Source organism: Pseudonaja textilis, chromosome 17, assembly GCF_049901715.1.
Source record: "Pseudonaja textilis isolate UNSWEBS1 chromosome 17, rPseTex1.2, whole genome shotgun sequence".
Taxonomy (NCBI): domain Eukaryota; kingdom Metazoa; phylum Chordata; class Lepidosauria; order Squamata; family Elapidae; genus Pseudonaja; species Pseudonaja textilis.
Genome location: NC_142006.1, coordinates 3,596,723 through 3,617,518, shown reverse-complemented (window position 1 = coordinate 3,617,518; position 20,796 = coordinate 3,596,723). Strand labels below are relative to the sequence as shown.

The 20,796-nt window shown below is 44.9% G+C and overlaps 2 protein-coding genes across 6 annotated transcripts in view; one reads left to right on the top strand and one right to left on the bottom strand.

The window, feature by feature from the left end:
* SLC25A25 (solute carrier family 25 member 25) overlaps positions 1-9,628 on the bottom strand; it is a 45,234-nt gene extending 35,606 nt beyond the window's left edge. For 2 of the 4 annotated variants that reach the window (XM_026712323.2, XM_026712319.2), the window contains exon 1: positions 9,301-9,611. In XM_026712323.2, the coding sequence (XP_026568108.1) occupies positions 9,301-9,567 (267 nt within the window). In that variant the 5' untranslated portion in view covers positions 9,568-9,611. Of the gene's footprint in view, positions 1-1,994; positions 2,119-9,300 lie in introns of all 4 variants that reach the window. The other 2 variants (XM_087914346.1, XM_087914345.1) reach the window with 2 other exon arrangements.
* A 518-nt stretch (positions 9,629-10,146) lies between these two features.
* NAIF1 (nuclear apoptosis inducing factor 1) lies at positions 10,147-15,623 on the top strand. 2 transcript variants are annotated; one of them, XM_026712302.2, is made up of 3 exons: positions 10,147-10,273; positions 11,791-12,370; positions 14,894-15,623. In XM_026712302.2, exons 2-3 carry the CDS (start codon positions 11,857-11,859, stop codon positions 15,364-15,366), a joined length of 987 nt encoding a protein of 328 aa, XP_026568087.1. In that variant the 5' UTR covers positions 10,147-10,273; positions 11,791-11,856; the 3' UTR covers positions 15,367-15,623. The 2 variants fall into 2 exon arrangements, with proteins under 2 accessions (XP_026568087.1, XP_026568088.1); XM_026712303.2 differs by having other exon boundaries at positions 10,201-11,318.
* The last annotated feature ends 5,173 nt before the right edge of the window (positions 15,624-20,796 follow it).

The following is a 20,796-nucleotide window of genomic DNA, read 5'->3' as shown; positions in this document are numbered from 1 at the left end:
TTCATCATGTAGGGAGGAAGGCCTCATGCCGGGGCAAGAAAATGCTGTTGACATGGCTCAATGCTAGCTGAATGTCACTTAGTTTTAATCCTATTTATTGCACATCCTTTTTACCTGAGCTACAGTACAATGACCTAGTTTACACCTGTTTTAATTGCTGTGGGTTGAAGGTTTGCAATTTGTGGCTTCTTCTTCTTCTTCTTCAGATGAAGGCAAAGAGGAGCTCCTGAAGAATCAATCTTAGGCCAAGCAAAGGCGACACAAAATGGATGTGGACTCTCTTTAATATATTTATTTTTGGTGGAGCTTTCTAAAATGGCACACACACACACACACCCCTCACAATCCTTCCATTGTGTTAACTTGTCCCCAAAGCAACACAATCTGTAATCCTTTACTATGTAGCTTTAGTCACAAAACAAAACGAGGAAAGTATCACTTTCCATGCAAACAAAACACCAAAAAGGATTCAAAAGTATCGCCCGGCCATATAGAAACATAAGAGAACAACAGGAAATAATCAGGAAATAATCCTGATGGACTAAAATTTGTTAAGTGAGTTTTGCCCCGGTTTACGACCATTCCTGCCTCCGTCGTTACATGAATCACTGCAGTTGATAAGTTACTAACCCGGCTGTTAAGGGAAACATTTGTTAAGGGAGTTTTGTCCCGTTTTACGACTTTCCTGGCCACATCTGTCAAGCGAACCGCTGCAGTGGTTAAATTAAGTCACCCGGTTGTTAAGTGAATCTGCCCCCACCCCACCCCCCCATGGATTTTACTTGTCAGAAGGTCACAAAATGGGGATCGCGTGACACTGTGAACCGCCGTAGATGTGAGCCGGTGGCCAAGTGTCTGAATTTTGATCCCACCGGCAAGGGGACCTTGTAACTTTGAACGCTCACTGAATGAACTGTTGGAAGTCAAGGACTACCCGCATATGGGCAGAGCCTGCAACTGAAGCAGAACAAAGCAGCCTTGATAGGAGATTTTTTCTTTCCCCCAAGCAGTTCACTGGGGTACAAGAGGGTACACACCAGTCCCTCTCTGGTGTGTCTAGACAATGCTGGAAACAACGCAACTGCCAACACAAGCTGCCAAGACAAATGAATGCCTCTGCTCTTGTTTTAAGGTCCAAAGGTTAGAGCTGCAGACCAGAAATAAAACTTGGCGCTCGTGACCGATGCAGGTTTGCAACAACCATTGACATAATTGTGAAATATTTAGACACTAGCTCGATGCCTGTGCTTCGCTGCGAAACTATGTGGTTGGGCTGTTTGGAGGGAGAAAAATAAGTGGTGGGGGGCAATTCTGCCTCTGCCTACCAGCATCCATCGGTATTCATCTGGCTAGCGTCCTGTCAGTGTCTGAGAGTTGAGGGCTGTTTGGAAACTGAAAAAGTATTTGCTGTGTGAGCAAGAAGGAGACAGCAAGGAGCCTGGGCGTGGCTTAGCTCCACTGTTCTGTACTAAAGCTGTTTGGTGCTGTGAAAGTAAAACCGAAACTCTTCTTTGTGTTTTGCATTTGGAAGAGATTTCTTTTCAGGTGGGGAGGGGGAGTAGAACTCCTTAGCATCAGAGCGTGTTAATAATAATAATAATATAGGAAATACTAATGCTCTGATTTCAAAGAATCCTTTTCTTAGTGAGCCCCTAGAAACCAAGAGGAACATATGTGCCAAATTTCAAGTTTGTAGGCTTTACAGTTCTGGAGATTTTGTGATGATGTGTGAGTGGCAATTCGCTTTTATATAGATAGAAGATTCCTCTCAAGGGCCCTTACCAACTTACGAACCGCAGTGATTCGCTGGCAGGAAAAGTCGTAAAATGGGACAAACGTTCTGCTTGCACGCAAAATGAAAATAATTCTGCCAAATTCTGAGCTGTCCCAAGACTCCAGGTGGGACTTCCTGTGTGTTGCTCTAACGTTCTGCTTGCACGCGACATGAAAATAATTCTGCCAAATTGGCAGAAGTGGGATTTCTGGAAACACACCGGTTTGTGGCAGCCTGGTTGAGACTGAACGGGCCTCGCTCTGTTGAACAGATGAGAAGTGGTAGAAGAATTCAGAGGCTGGATTCTACACATGAGAAGGGAGGGAAGGGAGGTTTCGTCAGCCCTACGGGAGAAAAGATGAAAAAAAGACAGAGGAAGTTGTCAGACAAGGAGAGATGAAAGCATGACAGGCTATGGAAGAAGAAGAAAAAAAACGCCCCTTGATATGACAGACACTCTTGCAAAGACAAATTTAGCAACACCAAGAGGTTCACGCTAGGCTATAAATACGGAAGCGGGAAGTGGTTTTTATGTACCGGGCTAACTTTGATCTCTTTAAAGCGGAGTGAAAAGAAAATTGGTCATGCCAAGGAAGCATCCCCAGGCAGCCAAATAAGGTTCATACGACAAGCAAGCCGGAGCATGGTGTTTGCGTGTTGTTTAACAAAGCTTACAGAAATTAGAGCTGCCCATACATGCAGCTAACACAAACATTCGCCGCCAAGAATGTAATCGCAAGCATGTTGGGCTGTCGAAGCAACACAAGATTATTTTGCATGACTGTTTTAACAGCAGCGCTGCAAATGAACGGCACCATTTTCTATTCCTCTCCCCACACAGCTCACAAGTAGGGAAAACAAGGCCTTCAAATCTTGCTGAAGTAGTCCCCCTAAGAGACAACGGGACTTTCTGGTTTTTCTTTGAAGACAGATTAACAGAGTTGGAAGGCTGAAAATCTCCATGGACATTTTGTTGGAGCAGAACTCCTAGTAGCTAAATCTGTCTGGCCGACAGAAAGGAACGGCAGGGTCTTCAAATCAGAAACTCCTTAGGCCTGCTATAAATTGAGATGTTTCCCGGAGAGTATTTGCCCTCCAAAATTATATAAAATCAACCCATGGATGCTCTCGGGAAAGAAATCACTGCTTGCGTTTGGACAAAGCCAGGCAAATCAGATTTCAAATATCCGAACCGTATGTGAAGCCAAGAAAGACATGCCGCTGTGGGCTCACAAAAGATTAAACATTCTTGGGCAGCAAGAATCACATTATTTCCACAGTAACCTGACGGTATCTAAGCTGCTCTTTGCGGCCGCTCCAGCGTTAACAGAAGAGGAAGCAAGAGCTGTCAGTCAGAAATGAAAATTAAATACTCGTGACTAAAGAAGTGGTTTGGCACGGAATCAGAAGGCGCTCAAGCCTAAAAATAAATTTCCCCGAGACTTGCTTTTGTTTAGCTTATTTTTTTTATTTCTGGGTTATTTTAATTGCTTTCTTCTTTTGATAAACCAGCCAAGACTGCAATGAAAACAATACGTAGAGATTGTGTTCATGGGAGAAAAATCAGAGAATATTATTCACCGCATACCAGAATCTATTTATATAAAAGGAAAATACCACTCACACATCATCACAAAATCTCCAGAACTGTAAAGCCTACAAACTTGACATTTGGCACTTATGTTCCTCTTGGCTCCCAGGGGCTAAGAAAGGATTTTCGAAATAACCATCAGAGCATTAGTATTTCCTATATTATTATTATTACTATTGTTTTTACTATTGTTATTACTATTATTATTATTATTATTATTAACACGCTCTGATGCTAAGGGGTTCTACTCTCCCTCCCCACCTGAAAAGAAATATCTTCCAAATGCAAAACGCAAGCAGAGGAGAGGAGTTTCAATTTTAGTTTCACAGCACCAAGCAGCTTTAGTACAGAACAGTTGAGCTAAGCCACACCCAGGTTCCTTGCTGTCTCCTCACACAGCAAAGCTGTTTCAGTTTCCAAATAGCCCTCAACTCTCTCAAACACTGACAGGATGCTAGTCAGATGAATACTGATGGATGTTGGTAGGCAGAGGCACGATTTTATCCCCCCAAAAAACTAAGCCCGATCACATAGTTTCGTAGTGAAGCACAGGTATCGAGCTAGTATATTATCTGTTCAGATGGACACCTCTCTCTCCCTCCCAAAGTATTTTCCCCACTTCAATCTAGTCTGTCACTGGTGCAATTTTGAAGTAAAACAGGTGATTGTATACCGGGTAGCCGAAGAAAAATCTTAAGGTCACAAATGAAGATTCTTGGCTTCAATGTAACTAGCAGTCCAGCTTTAGCTTCTCAGTGGAGAGCCACTACAGGTAGACCTTGACTTACAACGGTTCATTTAGTGACCGAAGTTACAACGGCACTGAAAAAAAGGGGCTTAGGACCATTTTGTCACACTTACGATCGTTACAGTGTCCCCATGGTCATGTGATCAAAATTCAGACGCCTGACAACTGATTCGTATTTATGACGGTTGATGTATCCCGGGGGCATCTCGCTTAGCGACAGAAATTTCAGGCTCAATTTTGGTTGTGAGTCAGGGAATACCTGTAAACTGGGCAATAGGGATTTCTCTTGGTAAGTCCTCAAAGGTAAGTTAGGATTCTATGGAATTTTCTCCCTTGATTGCATTGGTCAAGAAATATGGGCCGTGTCTATCAATGGTTAGATAATAAAATATAATGATAGAATATTTAGAATCTTAGGAAACAATGAATACATATTTTGTTTTTTTCTATGATATTATCTTTATAAAATTTTATTAAGATAGACTTGCTATGACTTTATGATTTGCTATAAAATAAATTAAGTAAACTATAGTTATCTCGCTAAGGTATGAATTAATAAAATTATAGTCAAATGATTGTTTAATAATGATATCAGGCTATATAATTGTTGATTGATAATATGAGCTATTATGCAATATAACTACAATGGAGACTTTGAAATGGATGCACACACAAAAAGTGATAAACCAACCCATACGCTGTCTGTAAACTCATGAAGGATGATGTTTTTATGTTTTATGTGTTTTTGTTTGTTGTCAAAATTAATAAAACTGTTTTCAAAAAAAAAAGAAAAAGAAATATGGGCCGTTTCAATAACTCGATGGTGCAAAGCTATTACAGAACCTAGTTGCTCTTCTCCGGTTACCCCAAAGACAACTCTTCATGGGGAGGACAATCCTCTGCACCCCGGCCAAGCATCCTGGACTCCACCTGACGCCGCCATACCTGGCAAGTCAACGCGAAGGTTAACCGCAGGGCCAACTGCCCCAAAACCAACAAGAGTGGATAAATTTAGCCTGTTTGACAAGGGCTGAGATGCTATCCAATGCCAAAGCAATCATATCAAAACCGCAGCAAACAAAAGGAACGATTAGAGAGGGCCTTTACTGACACGTGCAGGGATAGATACGTGCTCACCTACCAGTACGGATCATCCCAGGCTTACGACCGCTTGCTTAATGGCCGTTCGAATTGACAACGGCACCAAAAATGATGGTTTGGTTTTGTACCTTCATCTCTTCCCATCAATTTGGCGAGACTATTCCGTCGTTTCTCCCAGCTTTGTTACTTTACCTCCAGCTACAATCCAGGCCATCCAATTCATCACAGCTTCTAGGGTCCATAGACCACCCCCAACCCCCCAAAAGCAGCTTCTGTGATAGGATACTAGCTCTATATGAAACTATGTGGTCGGGCTTCGTTTTGGGAGAGAAAAATAAGGGGGGTGGGGAATTCTCATGAGAATATTCTATTATCCAGATTATGTTGAACAATCCACGAGGCCCTTGAAGGCTTTAAATTGTGATGGGGGTGGAAAGGAGCAGGAAAAAGCTTTGGTGAATGCATGGCGAGTGGTCCAATGTGACATATTTATGCAAGGGGAAAAATAACCCTCTACAGCTGGTGGTTTGTTAATCTCAGAAACGGCCAATCATTTATCCGGCTGCTTTGGCAAAAAGTCAGTGCACAGCACGAAGCACAAACCGAGTTCCCGACAACAGTTTAACTTGGTGGGAGGAATAGTTGCCAAAAGTCTATTATTCGGACAAGATTTTGTTTTTTCTAATTTCAGGCTTACGCAGTTGGGAAGCAGGCGACGCCAATGCTCAAGACATAAAGGCTTCCCTATCACCTTTTCTTTGCTTTAGTCTAAACATAACTGATTATGAATCATCTCATGAGGAAGGAGGCTGGGCACGTCGTTGCTTATTTAACCTGAGTGATGTACGTGCGTTTTATAAAGCCATCAATGGATCAAGATACACGCCCTATGTGAACTTTACAATCGACGTGTTATCAATATTGGATTTTGTGTTTTAGTATATAAAATACAAAGGAAAATAAAATAGGAAATTGAGTGATGGCGAACCTATGGCACACATACCACAAGTGACACGCAAGCCATTTGTGCCGGCACGCGAGCTACAGGCAAACTTACCTCATGTGCGTGCCTCACAGGTGATTTTTGGCTGGTTTGAGGCCTTTTTCGGCCTCCCAGAGGCTTGAAAAAAGCCTCTGCAGGCCGAATAGGCCCGTTTCATCACTTCCTATAGTACCAGAAGTGACGAAAATGAGTCTATTTGGCCTGCAGAGGCTTTTTCAAGCCTCTGGGAGGCCGAAAAAGGCCTCAAACCAGCCAAAAATCACCTGTGAAGCGCAGTGCAGGTAAGAGGGGAGGCAGTGGGGGGTGGGATTGCACACACATGCGCAGGGGCTGTGGGAGGGGGTGCTCACTGCCTTCTGGGTGCTGGCACGCGAGCGCTAGCACGCACACAATTTTTGGCGCAGGAGCCCAAGAAGGTTAGCCACCACTGACCTATTATCTTGTACGCAATTGACAAATAAATAAGCAAATAATCTGCTGTGCAGCGCCTCAGCTGAGCTTCAAAACTGCAGAAATAAAGGACAGACTGATGCAAAGGCCGGTGGGCGGGCCCAACCAACCGCCAGAACCCGTGCATACCCCGAGCAGCCCACTTCTAGGTGTGAGATACAAGGGGAAAAGAAGACAAAAACAAAAAACAGAAGAGCTAAGAAGAGTCAGAAGTCAATGCCCTTTTCTTCTATTTTCCCCCCCCTTTTGTCCTTGTATCTTACAATCGACTTTTGAGCATGGAATAATAATAAGTAAAAGGAAGAAGAGCATAAGGTATGGATGAAAGCAAATGTACTGACACAACCCTGCGAGGTAGTCCAGGCAAGAAACCCAAACCACAAGTGCAAACACTACCTACATTGGCCTATGTGTCATAAACTTCCCCTCTCAATTTGATTCAGACGTGTCTGACAGAAACTTTTTCAGTAACTGTCAGGTACCCCTAAGCGATGGGCTTAGTTATTTTTCCCTCTTAAGCTATAAACAGTTTCATGCATGTGAGAGAGAAATTGTGCAATACTAGAATAGAATAAGCTGAAAGAGATCTTGGAGGTCTTCTAGTCCAGTTTCCCCAAGCAGGAGAACCTACACCAATTGAGATAAGTGACTAGACTCTACTTAAAAACACCCAGTGATGGAGCACCCACGATTTCTCCAAAGCACCAGAAAGCAGGACAAGAAGCCAGGATCGAAACTAATCAAGGAGAGAAGAACCTAGAACTAAGAATTTTTCTGACAGCGAGGATCAATACCATTTGCCTGAAATGGTACAGGGCTGGACTAGAAGACCTCCAAGGTCCCTTCCAACTCTTGTTATTAACAGAGTCTTGCAGGTGTTCCCCCCCCACACACACTTATCTTTAAATAGGGATGGCCCCACAATATGCAAGTGAGTTGTGCCTGAATTTGCAACCTTTAGGCCAGGCTTAAGTGAATCACTGCAGTTATTAAGTGAATCATGCAGTCCTTAAGCAAATAGTCCCCCCCCCACACTTTGCTTATCTGAAGATGGCTGGGAAATTGATCATGTGATTTTGGGACACTGCAATCAGACATGCATGTTATCAACTGTCCAAATGCGGACCATGGGAAGGCTGCAAGGACCGGTTGTAATTTTTTTCCAGTGTTGTTCTATCTTCCGTCGCTAAATGAACAGTTGCTAAGTCAAGGACTTCTTCATATTTCTGATCCTTTAGTACATTTCCATCCAGTTCGTTTTGCAGAAGGTGCTCACACCAGAGTGGAAAAAACCCTCCACAAAAATCATCCCATCAACTGAAGATTTAGAATGCCATTATTGTCACTTTGAATGTACACTCATTGGCATACGTTACAATGAAATTTCGCTGCATGCAGCTCTCAAAGGGTCTCCACCTCCAATATACACTACATAAACATGACAAAATACAAAACTATGCACATATCCACACATAAATTGCAAAAGACTACTCATGGCGTCATCACAAAATTTCCAGAATCGTAAAGCCTACCAACTTGAAATTTGGCACGTACTTGGCTTCTAGGTGCTCAGTAAGATAGGATTTTTGTTTGAAATGACCATCAGAGCAGTAGTATTTCCTATATTATTACAGGCTCTGATGCTAAGGTGTTCTACTCCCCCTCCCCCCCTGAAAAGAAACCTCTTCCAAATGCAAAACACAAGTAGAGGAGTTTCCGTTTCAGAGCACCAAGAGGCTTTAGTCCAGAACAGTGGAGCTAAGCCATGCCCAGGCTCCTTGCTGTCTCCTTCTTGCTCACACAGCAAAGACTGCTTCAGTTTCCAAGCAGCCTTCAACTCTCTCAGACACTGACAGGACGCCAGTCAGATGAATACCGATAGATGCTTGGTAGGCAGAGGCAGAATCCCCCACCACCACCTTATTTTCCTCCCCAAAAACTAAGCCTGACCACATAGTTTCACAGCAAAGTACGGGTATGGAGCTAGTGTGATATGATACAGAGAAACCATACAGTCTAGCCCAGATGTTTACATGTACATGGCAAGAAAAACGATTCTTGCAAGTTTACCAGGTGGATGACCAAAGCTGTTACAGAACCTGGTAGAAATAAACAAAGTCCAGCTAGACATAAACAGAGTACCCAAATAAATTATAGGTAGTCCTTGACTTACAACCACAGCTGAGCCCCAAAATCTCATTCAGTGAGTTTTGTCTCATTTTATGACCTTTCACACCACACTTGTTAAAGCCAATCTCTGTGGCTGTCAAATCAGTCACACGCTTAAGCGAATCTGGCTCCTCCATCGGCTTTGGCTTGTCGGAAGGTCGCAAAAGTGGTTTTTATTTTATTCTTTTGCAGCACCGTCCTAACTTTGAACAAGTCACTAAGATGAACGGTTGTAAGCCGAGGACTGCCTGCACAGATTGCCTGCAGAGTTTATAGATCAGGAAAATCTATAAACCAGGATAAATCGAAGGAAAACACACACACACACACAAAGCAGGCTACGAGAGTCCGTCCAGGAAGGAGTTCAACACTTTGTGGGCTAACACGTGCGTGTAAAGATGCTGACACGCGTGTTCGAGCTTACGTGTGGATCCACGCTGGGGAGGGAGGGGGGCTAAACTCACCCAGAGGTCCCGCTCCGAGCGGTGAAGGCCGAGCCGCTCCAGCCCGACGGCCAGGTCGTGGACGCAGAGGGCGCCGTCCCGGTTAATGTCCAGCTGGGCGAAGAGGCTATACAGGCGACGCTCGTGCTCGGCCAGGAACCGGGAAGCGGCCTCGCCGCCGCCGGAGGAGAAAGAGGAGGAAGCAGGCGAGGAGACCCCGCCGCACTGGCACAACACGCCGTTAACGACCGTCGGGGAAGCCAGCGAACGCCGCGCGCCGGCCGGCATAACCGCCACACCAACACAGACACTACTACCACCACCACAGGCGCCGCCTCTCAGCGGAACTGGCCTCCTGCCCAGCGGAAGCGGCTTTTCTGCCGCCATGTCCCGCCTTCTTGAGGGCGCACCGCCCTCCGATTGCTCGACGGCGCCGCTTTTTTATCCACGCTGTCCAATCCGAAGCGAGAGGGCGGGGCGGAGGAAATCTCGCGAGAAGGAAGGATGGGAGGGCGAGAGGAAAGAAGGAAAAACGTGTCTTGCTTTGCTCCTCCTTCTCCTGCTCCTCATTACGTCACGGGGGAGGGCAGCGCGGATTGGAGGCGGCGCGCAAGGGCCCCCTGTTGGCCGACGGAAAGAACTCCAAATCCGAGTCCGAGGAAGAACGGGGCGGCCCTTGTAAGGAAGCGCCGTATAATCAAAACTCGCTCGCTTGACGGACAACGCTGGGAGCCAATCGAGTTTCAATCGAGGCCGCTCCGGCAATCGGCTTTCAGCTCTCCCGGATGACGGACCCACCCGCCGCGGCGCTCCGAGCCAATCGCCACCCCTTCGCGCGTGGCTGGGGCGCCGGGGAGGGCGGGCTCTGACCCCTAATGGGCAAAGAGCTGCGCCAATGAGAAGAAGGGGCACGAGGGGGCCGATTCTGGAAGCCATTACGCCACTGCCGCAAAGTAGAGGCTCTCTGCGGGGCGGGTGTCGCCGGGTAGTTGGGGTACGCAATTTGCGTACCTTTCTTCGCCTGCTGGGAAAGGGGACGGCGGGAAGAGCGGAGGGACCTCGAAATGGCGGGCTGGGCGAGGGGGGCGCTGGGAGGGGCCCGTCCAGTCCAGGCTGAGGGGCTTCTCTCCCACCAGGCCCGAAGCCTGAAGCCCCCTCAAAATCCCCCTGACACCTTTTCTTCCTCTTATTTTTTGGGGGGAGGGGAGGGGTGAAAAAATTAATTGATAAATTAGAATTCACTTTTCAATTCGGATTGCGTCGGAGAATGCAAACGATATCAATTCCCTTCTCTTGTCCCCTCACCAAATTCACTCCTGAAATGGAAGCCGCCAGTGCTCCCTCATTTCTGTTTCTCCAGCTCCCCCGTCAAAAAAAAAAATTAATATTTTTAGAGTAAATCATTACTGAGGCTTCTTTTTTCTCCTTCCTGAGATGTTAAACTGAACAGGAAATTATATGAATTGCTTTCACTTCTCCCTCTCTCCCCCAAAATGTACCTTTGCAATTGAAACCCCCATATTTTCCTCATTCCCCTCCCCTCAAAAATTGAAATTATTGCGATTTGGGGGAGGAGGGGGCTGCCTTCCTCAGGAATTAAATTAGAAATGAATGTATATTTGTTACGCGGCTACTCAATCCTTTAAAGGGCCATTTTCCCACTCCTACCCACCCCCCAAATTGAATTTACAGGTGTATAACTAGAAAATCCATTCCTTAATTTCATGCTTTAAAAATGACTGGGGTTGGCCTTACCGCTATTTATTTTTTTATTCCCTTTTATCCCCCTTCCCAAAGTCTACCTCAGGGTCATCACAGTTTCCATGTAGCCCCCTATTTCAGAGACACCCCCCCCCAAAAAAAAAAATATCCCATTGGGAGAATCCTATATTCCCATCTGCTTTAGAAATGGTCCAATTTCAAAATGCCATCCTAAACTAAACCTCGACCATCCTTCTCCTGACTCCCTTTTGAAACAACCCTTAACTCTGATTTCTGGACTTCCAAGTCCAGAAATGCTAAATGAGATGCTCTCCTAGGTAAGTTTGTACAAAAGGACCACCTGAATAGGCAGAGAGTCAATTATGCACTCCTTGTATTTGCTGTTTCGTCCACCCTCTTCGCTCTCTCAGTTGACTTCTTTGCTTTCCTAAAACATCGCCCAGTTTCCCCATGATTCTCTGTCATTTTGGAAAACTTTTCCTCAAAACATACCTTGGGAGCTAACTTCTCAGCGTTAACCCATGTATAATCTCTGCATCTCTAAGTCGCCATTTACCTTCAGTCCTGCATTATAAATACTTACAAATATGAATATTGTAAAATTTGTAAATACTTCACTGCAGAGCTGGCTCTGTTTATCTGCCCTTTGGTTGGATTTTGCATCCATCTTTTGGGAGATATTATTCTTGCATAACGAAGCCTCTCCTCTTCCTCCTGAAATAGGGTGACTTGCTCCAAATTGGCCCCTGGACCTGTTTTTTCAACATGATCCCCTTCTTTTATTTGCAGGCTCAGTCCCCGGGCTTTGTCTCCAGACCCCCTTGATCTGGCTTGTCTTCATCCTTGGGCCTTCCTATGGCCATGTCGTCCCCTCCGGCCCCACCAGCTAAAAAACGGAAGATGAACTTCTCGGAACGGGAGGTGGAGATCATCGTAGAAGAACTGGAGCGGAGCAAGCACCTGCTCATCAACCACTTCAACGCGGGCGTGCCGCTGACCGTCAAGGCCGCCGCTTGGCACAACATCCTGCGACGGGTCAACGCAGTAGCGACGTGCCACCGGGAGCTGCCGGAAGTGAAGAAGAAGTGGTCGGACCTCAAGACGGAGGTACGGCGCAAAGTCGCCCAAGTCAGAGCCGCCGTAGAAGATGGTGGCAATGACCAGGAAGGAGGCGGGGAAGGCCAGGAGGCTGAAGAAGACGCAACAGGGACCTCTGCTACCCCAGTGATTCTCACCCCCATGCAACAGCGCATCTGTAACCTTCTGGGAGAAGCCACCATCATTAGCTTGCCCGCAGGAAGCTGCACCGGCACCCATACGTCAGAAATACCCATTACAGCTGCCACAACCACCGTCGCCCTTACACAGAGTAAGTAGCTGGTTCCTTCCTTCCCATAGAGTCATTCCCGTACAGTGAACTTCAACTCCCAGAATTCTGGCTGAGGATGTGTGGACTCAACTCCCAGAATTCTGGCAGGGGATGTGTTGACTTTCAACTCCCAGAATTCTGGCTGAGAATTTGTGGACTTCAACTCCCAGAATTCTGCCTGGTGATGTGTTGACTTTCAACTCCCAGAATTCTGGCTGAGAATTTGTGGACTTCAACTCCCAGAATTCTGCCTAAGGATTTGTGGACTTCAACTCCCAGAATTCTGACTGCCTGGGAAATTCTGGGAGCTGGAATCCACCCATCTTCAAATTGCTGCGTTTGAGAAACACTGATTTGGTGTTTTTGGTTTTGCCACCCTGGTCTGAACCAAGTGCACATCCAGTCCCTGATCTAGAATTTGGGGAAAGAAAGCTTGCCTGGAACCCGCCCAACGTATTTCATAGCAGCAGGTAACCTGCACCTTTAAGGTCGCACCTGACTGCTTCTGTTGGATTCCGCAACCCTGCTGCTGGCAGCCCGTTCGGAACACCGCAGTCTCATTTTGTCCTTGCCTGCCAGAGGAGGAGAAAAATGTAGGCAAGGCATTGCAAAAACAGGGTGAGGTTGAACGTAAAAAAAAAAAAAAAAGCCAAGCTCTCCTCCTGGCTCACCTCCACTCACTGCTTCAATTAACCTTGCCAGGTGATTTAGTTGTGTTGTTTTTTTCTAGTAGCCCTGGAGATATATAATGAAAAACATCCTGTACCTGGTGTGTTCTTGATCCACTCCCTTCCTTGGAATGGATTCTTTGCCGTCTTCTACCGAGACCTAGTTGGACCTATTTCCATCCTTGGAAAAAAAATAATTGCTCCGATAAACACAATTGCCCTAATTTCTCAGGAAACATCCTTTCCCTATTAAGGCCACGAATACCATCATGTTGTTATCAGGCTTTGTGTGATAATCAGTAGATAAGGTTGCTTTTTCAGGCCCCCTGGGCAATTTATCAGGTAATACCTTCCTGTATTTATGGAGCACTGATAATGCTAGATCCGTAATGTGACTCTTTTCAAAGTCCCATGGAGGAAATTGGAAACTCCTATGTCCTTGGATCATGCGATCTATGAATCATATCTTCAACACCGCCACCCAAGAGGTTACTTTGCTTCTGGTGCCAGCTCCTCCTCTTCTTTCAAAGCTGGTCTTCTCCCTTGTCATCCAACTTCTCCTCCTTCCCAGCCATAGCCCAAAAAATTATATAAAACTATACAGGCAGTCCTCGACTTGCGCCCGTAACTGAGCCCCCAAACGCTATTGGTAAATTAGACATTGCTTAAGTGAATTTTGCCCCATTTTACGGCCTTTTCTTGCCCTGGTTGTTAAGTGAATCCCTGCAGTCGATAAGTGAGTAGCCCGGTTGCTAAGTGAATCTGGCTTCCCCGTTGACGTTGCTTGCCAGAAGGTCGCGAAAGGGGACCGCGTGACCCTCGGACACTGCAACCGTTAAAAATGTGGAGTCACTTTCCAAGCGTCTGAATTTTGATCATATTATCATGGGGACGATACAACGGTCGTAAGAGTGGAAACTGGTCCTAAGTCGCTTTTTTTCAGCGTCGTTGAATGGTCATTAAACAAACTTATAAGTCGAGGACTCCCTGTAATCAGTGGAAGCGCTTGCCTCCAGAAGTTTGTGGGTTCTCCATCACTGGAGGCTTTTAAGAAGAGACTGTCTGGAATGGTGCAAGTTTCCTGCTTGAGCAGGGGGTTGGACTAGAAGACCTCCGAGGTCCCTTCCAACTCAGATATTCTGATTCTTAAACTGCCAGAATGGGAAGCATTGGCAGAATCGTTGCTGGGTTCGGGGTTACCAGTGGCAACTGATCAGGCTGGATTTCGAAGCAGCCAGGAAGCATATTTTTTCCCTCCTCCCACGGCATTTGCTGTGTGTAATACCTCAAGCTGTCTCCCCAGCCCTGTTCCTTTCTTTCCTTCACACCAACTGTGAACGTGTGCAGATGGCATAAAAGAGGGGGAAGAAGTCACCACAATTGACTGGATTCACACAATGCATGTCACACTGCAGGGATTACCAGCAATCTAATCAGAGATCATTCATCTAACCTCCCCCACTTACTCTGACATGACATAGAAGCTGATAAATATACACCTATAAATAGCATTATTACCAAACACAGTCTTTGCTTAAGAGGCTGATAAAAAGGAACCACCTCATTTTTATGACCACCCTCTTTAGATTTAATTCTAAACTTGAATTTTAAGATGCTTTAAATCCCCAAATTTAATTCTAAACTCGATTCTTAGGATGCTTTAATTCCCAGATTTAATCCCAAACTTGAATTTTTAAGATGCTTTAAATCCCCAAATTTAATTCTAACCTCGAATTTTAGGATGCTTTAAATTCCCAGGTTTAATTCTGTTGACTGTCTTGGGAACCCTTGGTTGAAAGTCCACACTGCAAACGTCCCAGTTCTCAAAAAAAAAAAACTCTCCTCCTCTCCTTAGTTCCGGCCGAGATGACATACCACAGCCTGGAAGAGGGGGTGGTCGAGTACTGCACCACCGAAGCCCCCACCACCGTCACCGCCGAAGCCCCCTTAGAGATGATCACCCAGCAGGCCGAGGTGTCAGCCAAGCCCCAGGAACTGAAGAACAGAATCGCTCTGAACTCCGCCAAGCTCCTGCAGGAACAGCGAGTGACCAACCTACACGTCAAAGAGATCGCCCAGCACCTGGAGCAGCAGAACGACCTGCTGCAGAAGATCCGCCATTCCCAGGAGGTGCAGGCCTGCGCGCAGGAACGCCAGGCCCAAGCCATGGAAGGCATGCAGGCCGCTCTCAACGCCCTCATCCAGATCGTGCACCCCGTGATTAAGGACTTCCGGAGGTTTTTACAGAGCAACACTCCTGTTACTCCTTCGGGGACCACTGATCCGGCCCAAGCGACTCAGAATGGACAGGATAGCCTCATACAATGAAATTTGGGTGGTAGTGAGGGAATCTTCTAAACCCAAACTCGGCCCAGAAAGAAGCGATGGGCATCATATTTTGTGCCAGCCAACGGGTTCAGAAGCCAAAAAACCCACTCTGGATTACTTACCCAGCTCAGCTCATGTCCTTTTTTTAAAAAAAATATGGTTATGCAGTTCCTTGACTCTGCTAGGAATAAACCATAACTTTAAATGTTCGGTTTTAAAGGAAAAGATTGGCAAATACATTTTTATACAAACAGAAAGCAGCCTTTCTCTCTCTCTCTCTCTCTTTAAAAAAAAATGGTCAAAGAATTGCTGTTTCAGAATTCACGCTAGGATAAAGAGAGGAGATGGTCTCCACCAAGAATTATTGGAACCGAAGTCCCAGCTCAGAGAAAGGACACCAGGTGAACAAAAGCTGGACCGGAGGTAGCCAAGTAAGTGGGGATAATTGTAGACACGGTACAGAGATCAATGGATTTTGTGGCTGGGATGTGTTGATCGCAGAATGAGGTATCTAAACACTCCCTCACCACATCCTGAACTGCTCTCAGGACAGCCTCCAAGGTAACAGTCACACACACTGGTATGGCAAGCAATGATACAACAAACCTCAGTTTATTGAGTCTGAAGTTCACACGACACGAAGCCACAAGAAAATCATATTCTGGTTTAATGCAATGCACCCAGCCACAACATTGCATTTGTGGATGGCTGCTCATTGCATTTGGCTGTCTGTATAATGGGTCTATAACAAAAGCTTACAGAACGCCGTTAAATGTTCTACCTACAGAGATTTCCCAGTATCTGAAGCTTTGAATAAAATAGAGGCATCAGGGAAGACCGTTTTCCAATAACTTGTTTTCTGAGGTTCTCGTGGGTATTTGTATGTGGATCTTTGGTTATTCGGGTTTTCTCCCGTGTAAAATTGGAAGTATCTAGGCGATGTTTCGATGAAGTCTCATTCATCATCTTCAGGCTTGTGTCTTCAGCTTTGTGCTTCTCAGAGTAATGTGAGCTTGCAGCTGCTTCTTCCTTTTAACTGCTAGTGGGGGTGTGACTTGATTGGGTGGGGGCTTGGCTGTGTTCTGATTGGCTGGGGGGGGTGTTCTCATTGGTACCATTCTGGCACAGCAGTAGGCTAGCCCCAAATTTAAAACTGAAACGGCTGTGAAAGTCTGACTCACAGACGAACACAATACAGAAGCCTGATGATGGCAGATGAGATTCTGCCAAAAGGTTGCTACAACTTTAAAAGCACAACTATAATGACGTGGAAAATACCCGAACAAAGCTGAGTACCAGACATGTAAGTACCCGCAAAAACTTAAGAAAACTTATGTATATGTATATATGCATATATATGCATATATGTGTATGTATATATATATATATATATATATATATATATATATATATATATATATATATATATATATATATATATATATATATATATATATATATATATATATATATGTATGTTTCCTGGTGTTTCTATTACCTGCAGGGGGCATAATACCTCCACATTTCCAACTTTAAAAAAACTTGTGTTAAATAGAAAGCCCTGGAGCTCCCCAAAGGAAGATAAATTTAAAAGGCCTTTAATGGAGAACTTTGTTCCACCATCAGCCACGTAAGCAGTGACAAATGAGCACTGCAGTGTCAGAACGACGGATAAGCAAGAAGCTGCATTCGTACTTCTGGTTCTTTTAGTCTCACGTAATCCGAACAAGGGAAAGAAGGCGCCTAAAGATTTTTTTTCTTTAACCATTTTTGGATTGGCAAACTCTCTCCTGAAACAATTAGACGAAACAATTGCCGCGAAGAGCAGATTCTGTGCCCGGCCTGATGTCTGTTAGCTCCCAATTCTCTTCCATGATGTTCTCTATAGGAATATAAAATCTGCAGTGTCAGAATTCGTCCGTTCACAAAGTCCGTCCTTTCTCTTCTGGTTTTGTGGCACGGTCTACTGTTGTAAGAGGGTAGAGTACAATTAGATTCTAAGAAGTATATCATTACGGAGTTGGGAAAAGCAAGCTTTCAAATGCTACTCTATAGCCTGTGCTTGGAGCAATTCACCACTTACCGTTCTGCCCAATCTCCTTCAGAGCGCCGAATCCCCTACGAAAAAGACAATCTAAAACAGCGTTTCCCAACCACAGCAACTTGAAGATGTATGGACTTCAATTCCCAGAATCCCCTAGCCACCAATGGAGATCTCACACTTCCCCCACCCCCAGATGCGTCTTCCTGCCTCAGCCAGTTTTATTCTCACAGGTTAAGTTTACATACGAAATGCTAACCACGGTATAATTAGCGTGGCGTGTGAATTCCAGCCTTTAAATGGTTTGCAAACCACAGTTTTTGGCCTAGTGTTACAATTCAGAGTGGGTGAGGATGTTAACCTATCCTCCCCATTCTTAGCTAGACACCCGAACCAATACTGCTAACAATGGAAACTGAACAAACCAGTTTGAGCTTATGTAAACCAGCTGAAAGTTGCGATCATCACCTCTCCTGCTTTGCGGTATTTTCCTCAAGACAACGTAAGGAAGTATGAAGATGGGTATTTTTTTAAAAAACAAAGGACATTCTGGTTTTTCTGCATGACTGGGAAAAATTCTCTTAAGAGAACTGGCCTTTTTTAACCCATTGTTCAAAATGCAGAAATATTACCTCATGGGATTCACCACTTGGTCGGCCTCTCCAAGTTCTCCGTATGCTCAAAGCACAATTTATTTTCCTCTATTCATGACTTTAAAGTCCAAGCGGAAGAGTGGAGCGAATACCATAACCAGTACGGCAGGGAGAGTTACTCAGAATCAACAGGGCCTCCCAAAATAATAAACTGGATTCAAAGCTAGCATCAGTCTTGGTTTGTTTAACCGTGGTTGATTAAATAAATCAACATTCCCTAGGTTTGAGACTTAGGAATACTCTTAACTAGGACACCGCCTACATCATCGGAATTAATTACCTTTTTAAATCCCAACCTGAGCAGTAGTTTGCATAACAAAATATTAACCTGTACTGTTAATGTAATTCTTAGAAAAAAGTCCCTTTTTTTTTTCTTCTGTCATGTGCTTTCATTTACCTTTGTGGGGTATTTATAAGGAAAATAATAATTTATAACCCCTCCCCAGCTTTCTCAGCCACCTGGGAATGGAAGTTTTCTGGCATCCCAGAAAACAGCAGCAATGCTTCTAGTGCAAGAAAGCAAAAAAAATTTTTTTTGAAAAAAAAAAAACCCCACATTCCTGTAATACGTAATATTTCCAGCACTTTCTCCACTCTTCCTGTTAAGAGGGACATTTTTACTGGTAAGAGTAGAAAGGCCAGGAAACAATAGGAGCCATCAAGGCCAATTAAGTGCTATTACATTTCTCGGCCATCAGCCAAGCTTACCTTGGTTAATGGCCCCAAATGTCCAGTTGGCATCTTCCCAGCTCAAAGCTCCCTGGGACCAGATGGTTTTCCTGGCAGGCAGGGGGCTTTCGAATCAGACCAGCGTCCATGGGGCAAGCGTGGAGAAGGCGTCACCCATACCTTCAAAGCACCTGGGCTTTTCAACCATCACACTTGAGAAGACAAGAGGGGGTTACAACCCAGCTGTTAGGGTGGGCAGCTGAATTTCTCACGTTTTCCCGTTGTGAGAAGCTGGTGGGCTGGAGAAACCAGGCACGACCATGAACCCCAACAAAGGACTGGCAAACTGAGGAAGCCAAGCCATGACAAAGGTCTTTGAAGAACCTGTCCCATTGACCTTGACTAAGTTCGCGCACCTCATGCATACAAAATTCCTTCACCAAGACAGTCTCCTGAGTTATTAAAAAAAACCATCATGGTTGGGATGACACAGTCATGATGTCACTTGCTTGTTGATCAGGGTCTCAGCCAAACTCCGGTATCTTTGTCGGTGATTCACCCACGAGGGCTGATCCTGCCAAGTGCGGCTCATAAACGAAGGTTTATGGTTCATTGTGTTGAATGAACCCTACTAAGGATTTTGATAAGCTATGAATCAGTATAAAGACTGATTCAATAGATAATAGCATAAAGACGATTGTTTGTGACTTAGCATAACGTGTCAGCCTCCCTGTCATGGCTAAGCAAAGCAATGCCTTAACGTGTCAGAGCTCCATAATGGCCCCTTTCCCACATCACTCTTGGACTCCAAATAAAAACTAGCTTTTATTGCCCAACTAGGTTTATATAGTGAATAATGCTTATTTTAAAAATGCACTAATTTATCATGTACCCAGATGCATTTGAGATCTCGGTTTCTGAGAACTTCAGACATTTGATGGGCATCCTGGGAATCATTGGCTTCTTTGGGCCTTTTTACAAACCTGTGGATTAATAAGGTCAGTCTCGTAGTCCAATTATAATTATAATTATAACCATCTAGATATATAAAAGCGAAATACCACTCATGCACCATCACAAAATCTCCAGAACTGTAAAGCCTACAAATGTGAAATTTGGCATGTATGTTCCTCTTGGCTTCAAATTGCTCACTAAGAAAGGGTTTTTCAAAATGACCATCAGAGCATTTAGAGTATTCCCTATATTATTATTATTAACATACTCTGATGCTAAGGAGTTCTATTCCCGCTCCTCACCTAAAAAAGAAATCTCTTCCAAATGCAAAACACAAGCAGCGGAGAGGAATTTCAATTTTAGTTTCACAGCAACAAGCAGCTTTAGTACAGAACAGTTGTGCTAAGCCACGCCCAGGCTCCTTGCTGTTTCCTTGCTCACACAGCAAATACTTTTTCACTTTCCAAACAGCCCTCAACTCTCTCACATACTAACAGGACGCTAGCCAGATGAATACCGATGGATGCTGGTAGGCAGAGGCAGAATTCCCACCCACCCCGCCTTATTTTTCTCCCCCAAAACTAAGCCCGACCACGTAGTTTCCTAGCAAAGCACGGGTATCCAGCTAGTTAATTATAAAAGGAAGCCTCTGAAGAAACAAAAGCTTTGTGATCAAAGCCGCTGAATCAATACGGCATGAAATAGCAGGATTTACAGACCACTAGAAACATGTATAATCCGTCGGTATAATAATCACATGGCGAGTCCAAAGGGGAAGTTTAGAAGACTGAATCACAAAAGAGATTTTCCATCCTGGCACTAGAATTGGTTAGGAAAATGTATTATTTTTTTTCCCCTGTGGAGGAGAAAGCTCTTACCAAAGAGGTTTTATTAGACCCGTCATGGTTCCTCTGGTGTTCCCAACAATGCCCCAGCCAACAGGGGTTGGATTTTGGCTTATTTAGCTGTGTGAATTCAGACGTCCCGTGGTTGTAACCCAGAGTTTAGGGCTCTTGGGTTGTGCAAATAAAGCCAGTTGTGATTAGACAAGCCGGCCTCGACTTAACAACAGTCCATCCCGCTCAAAGTTATAACAGCCCTGACAAAAAGCGA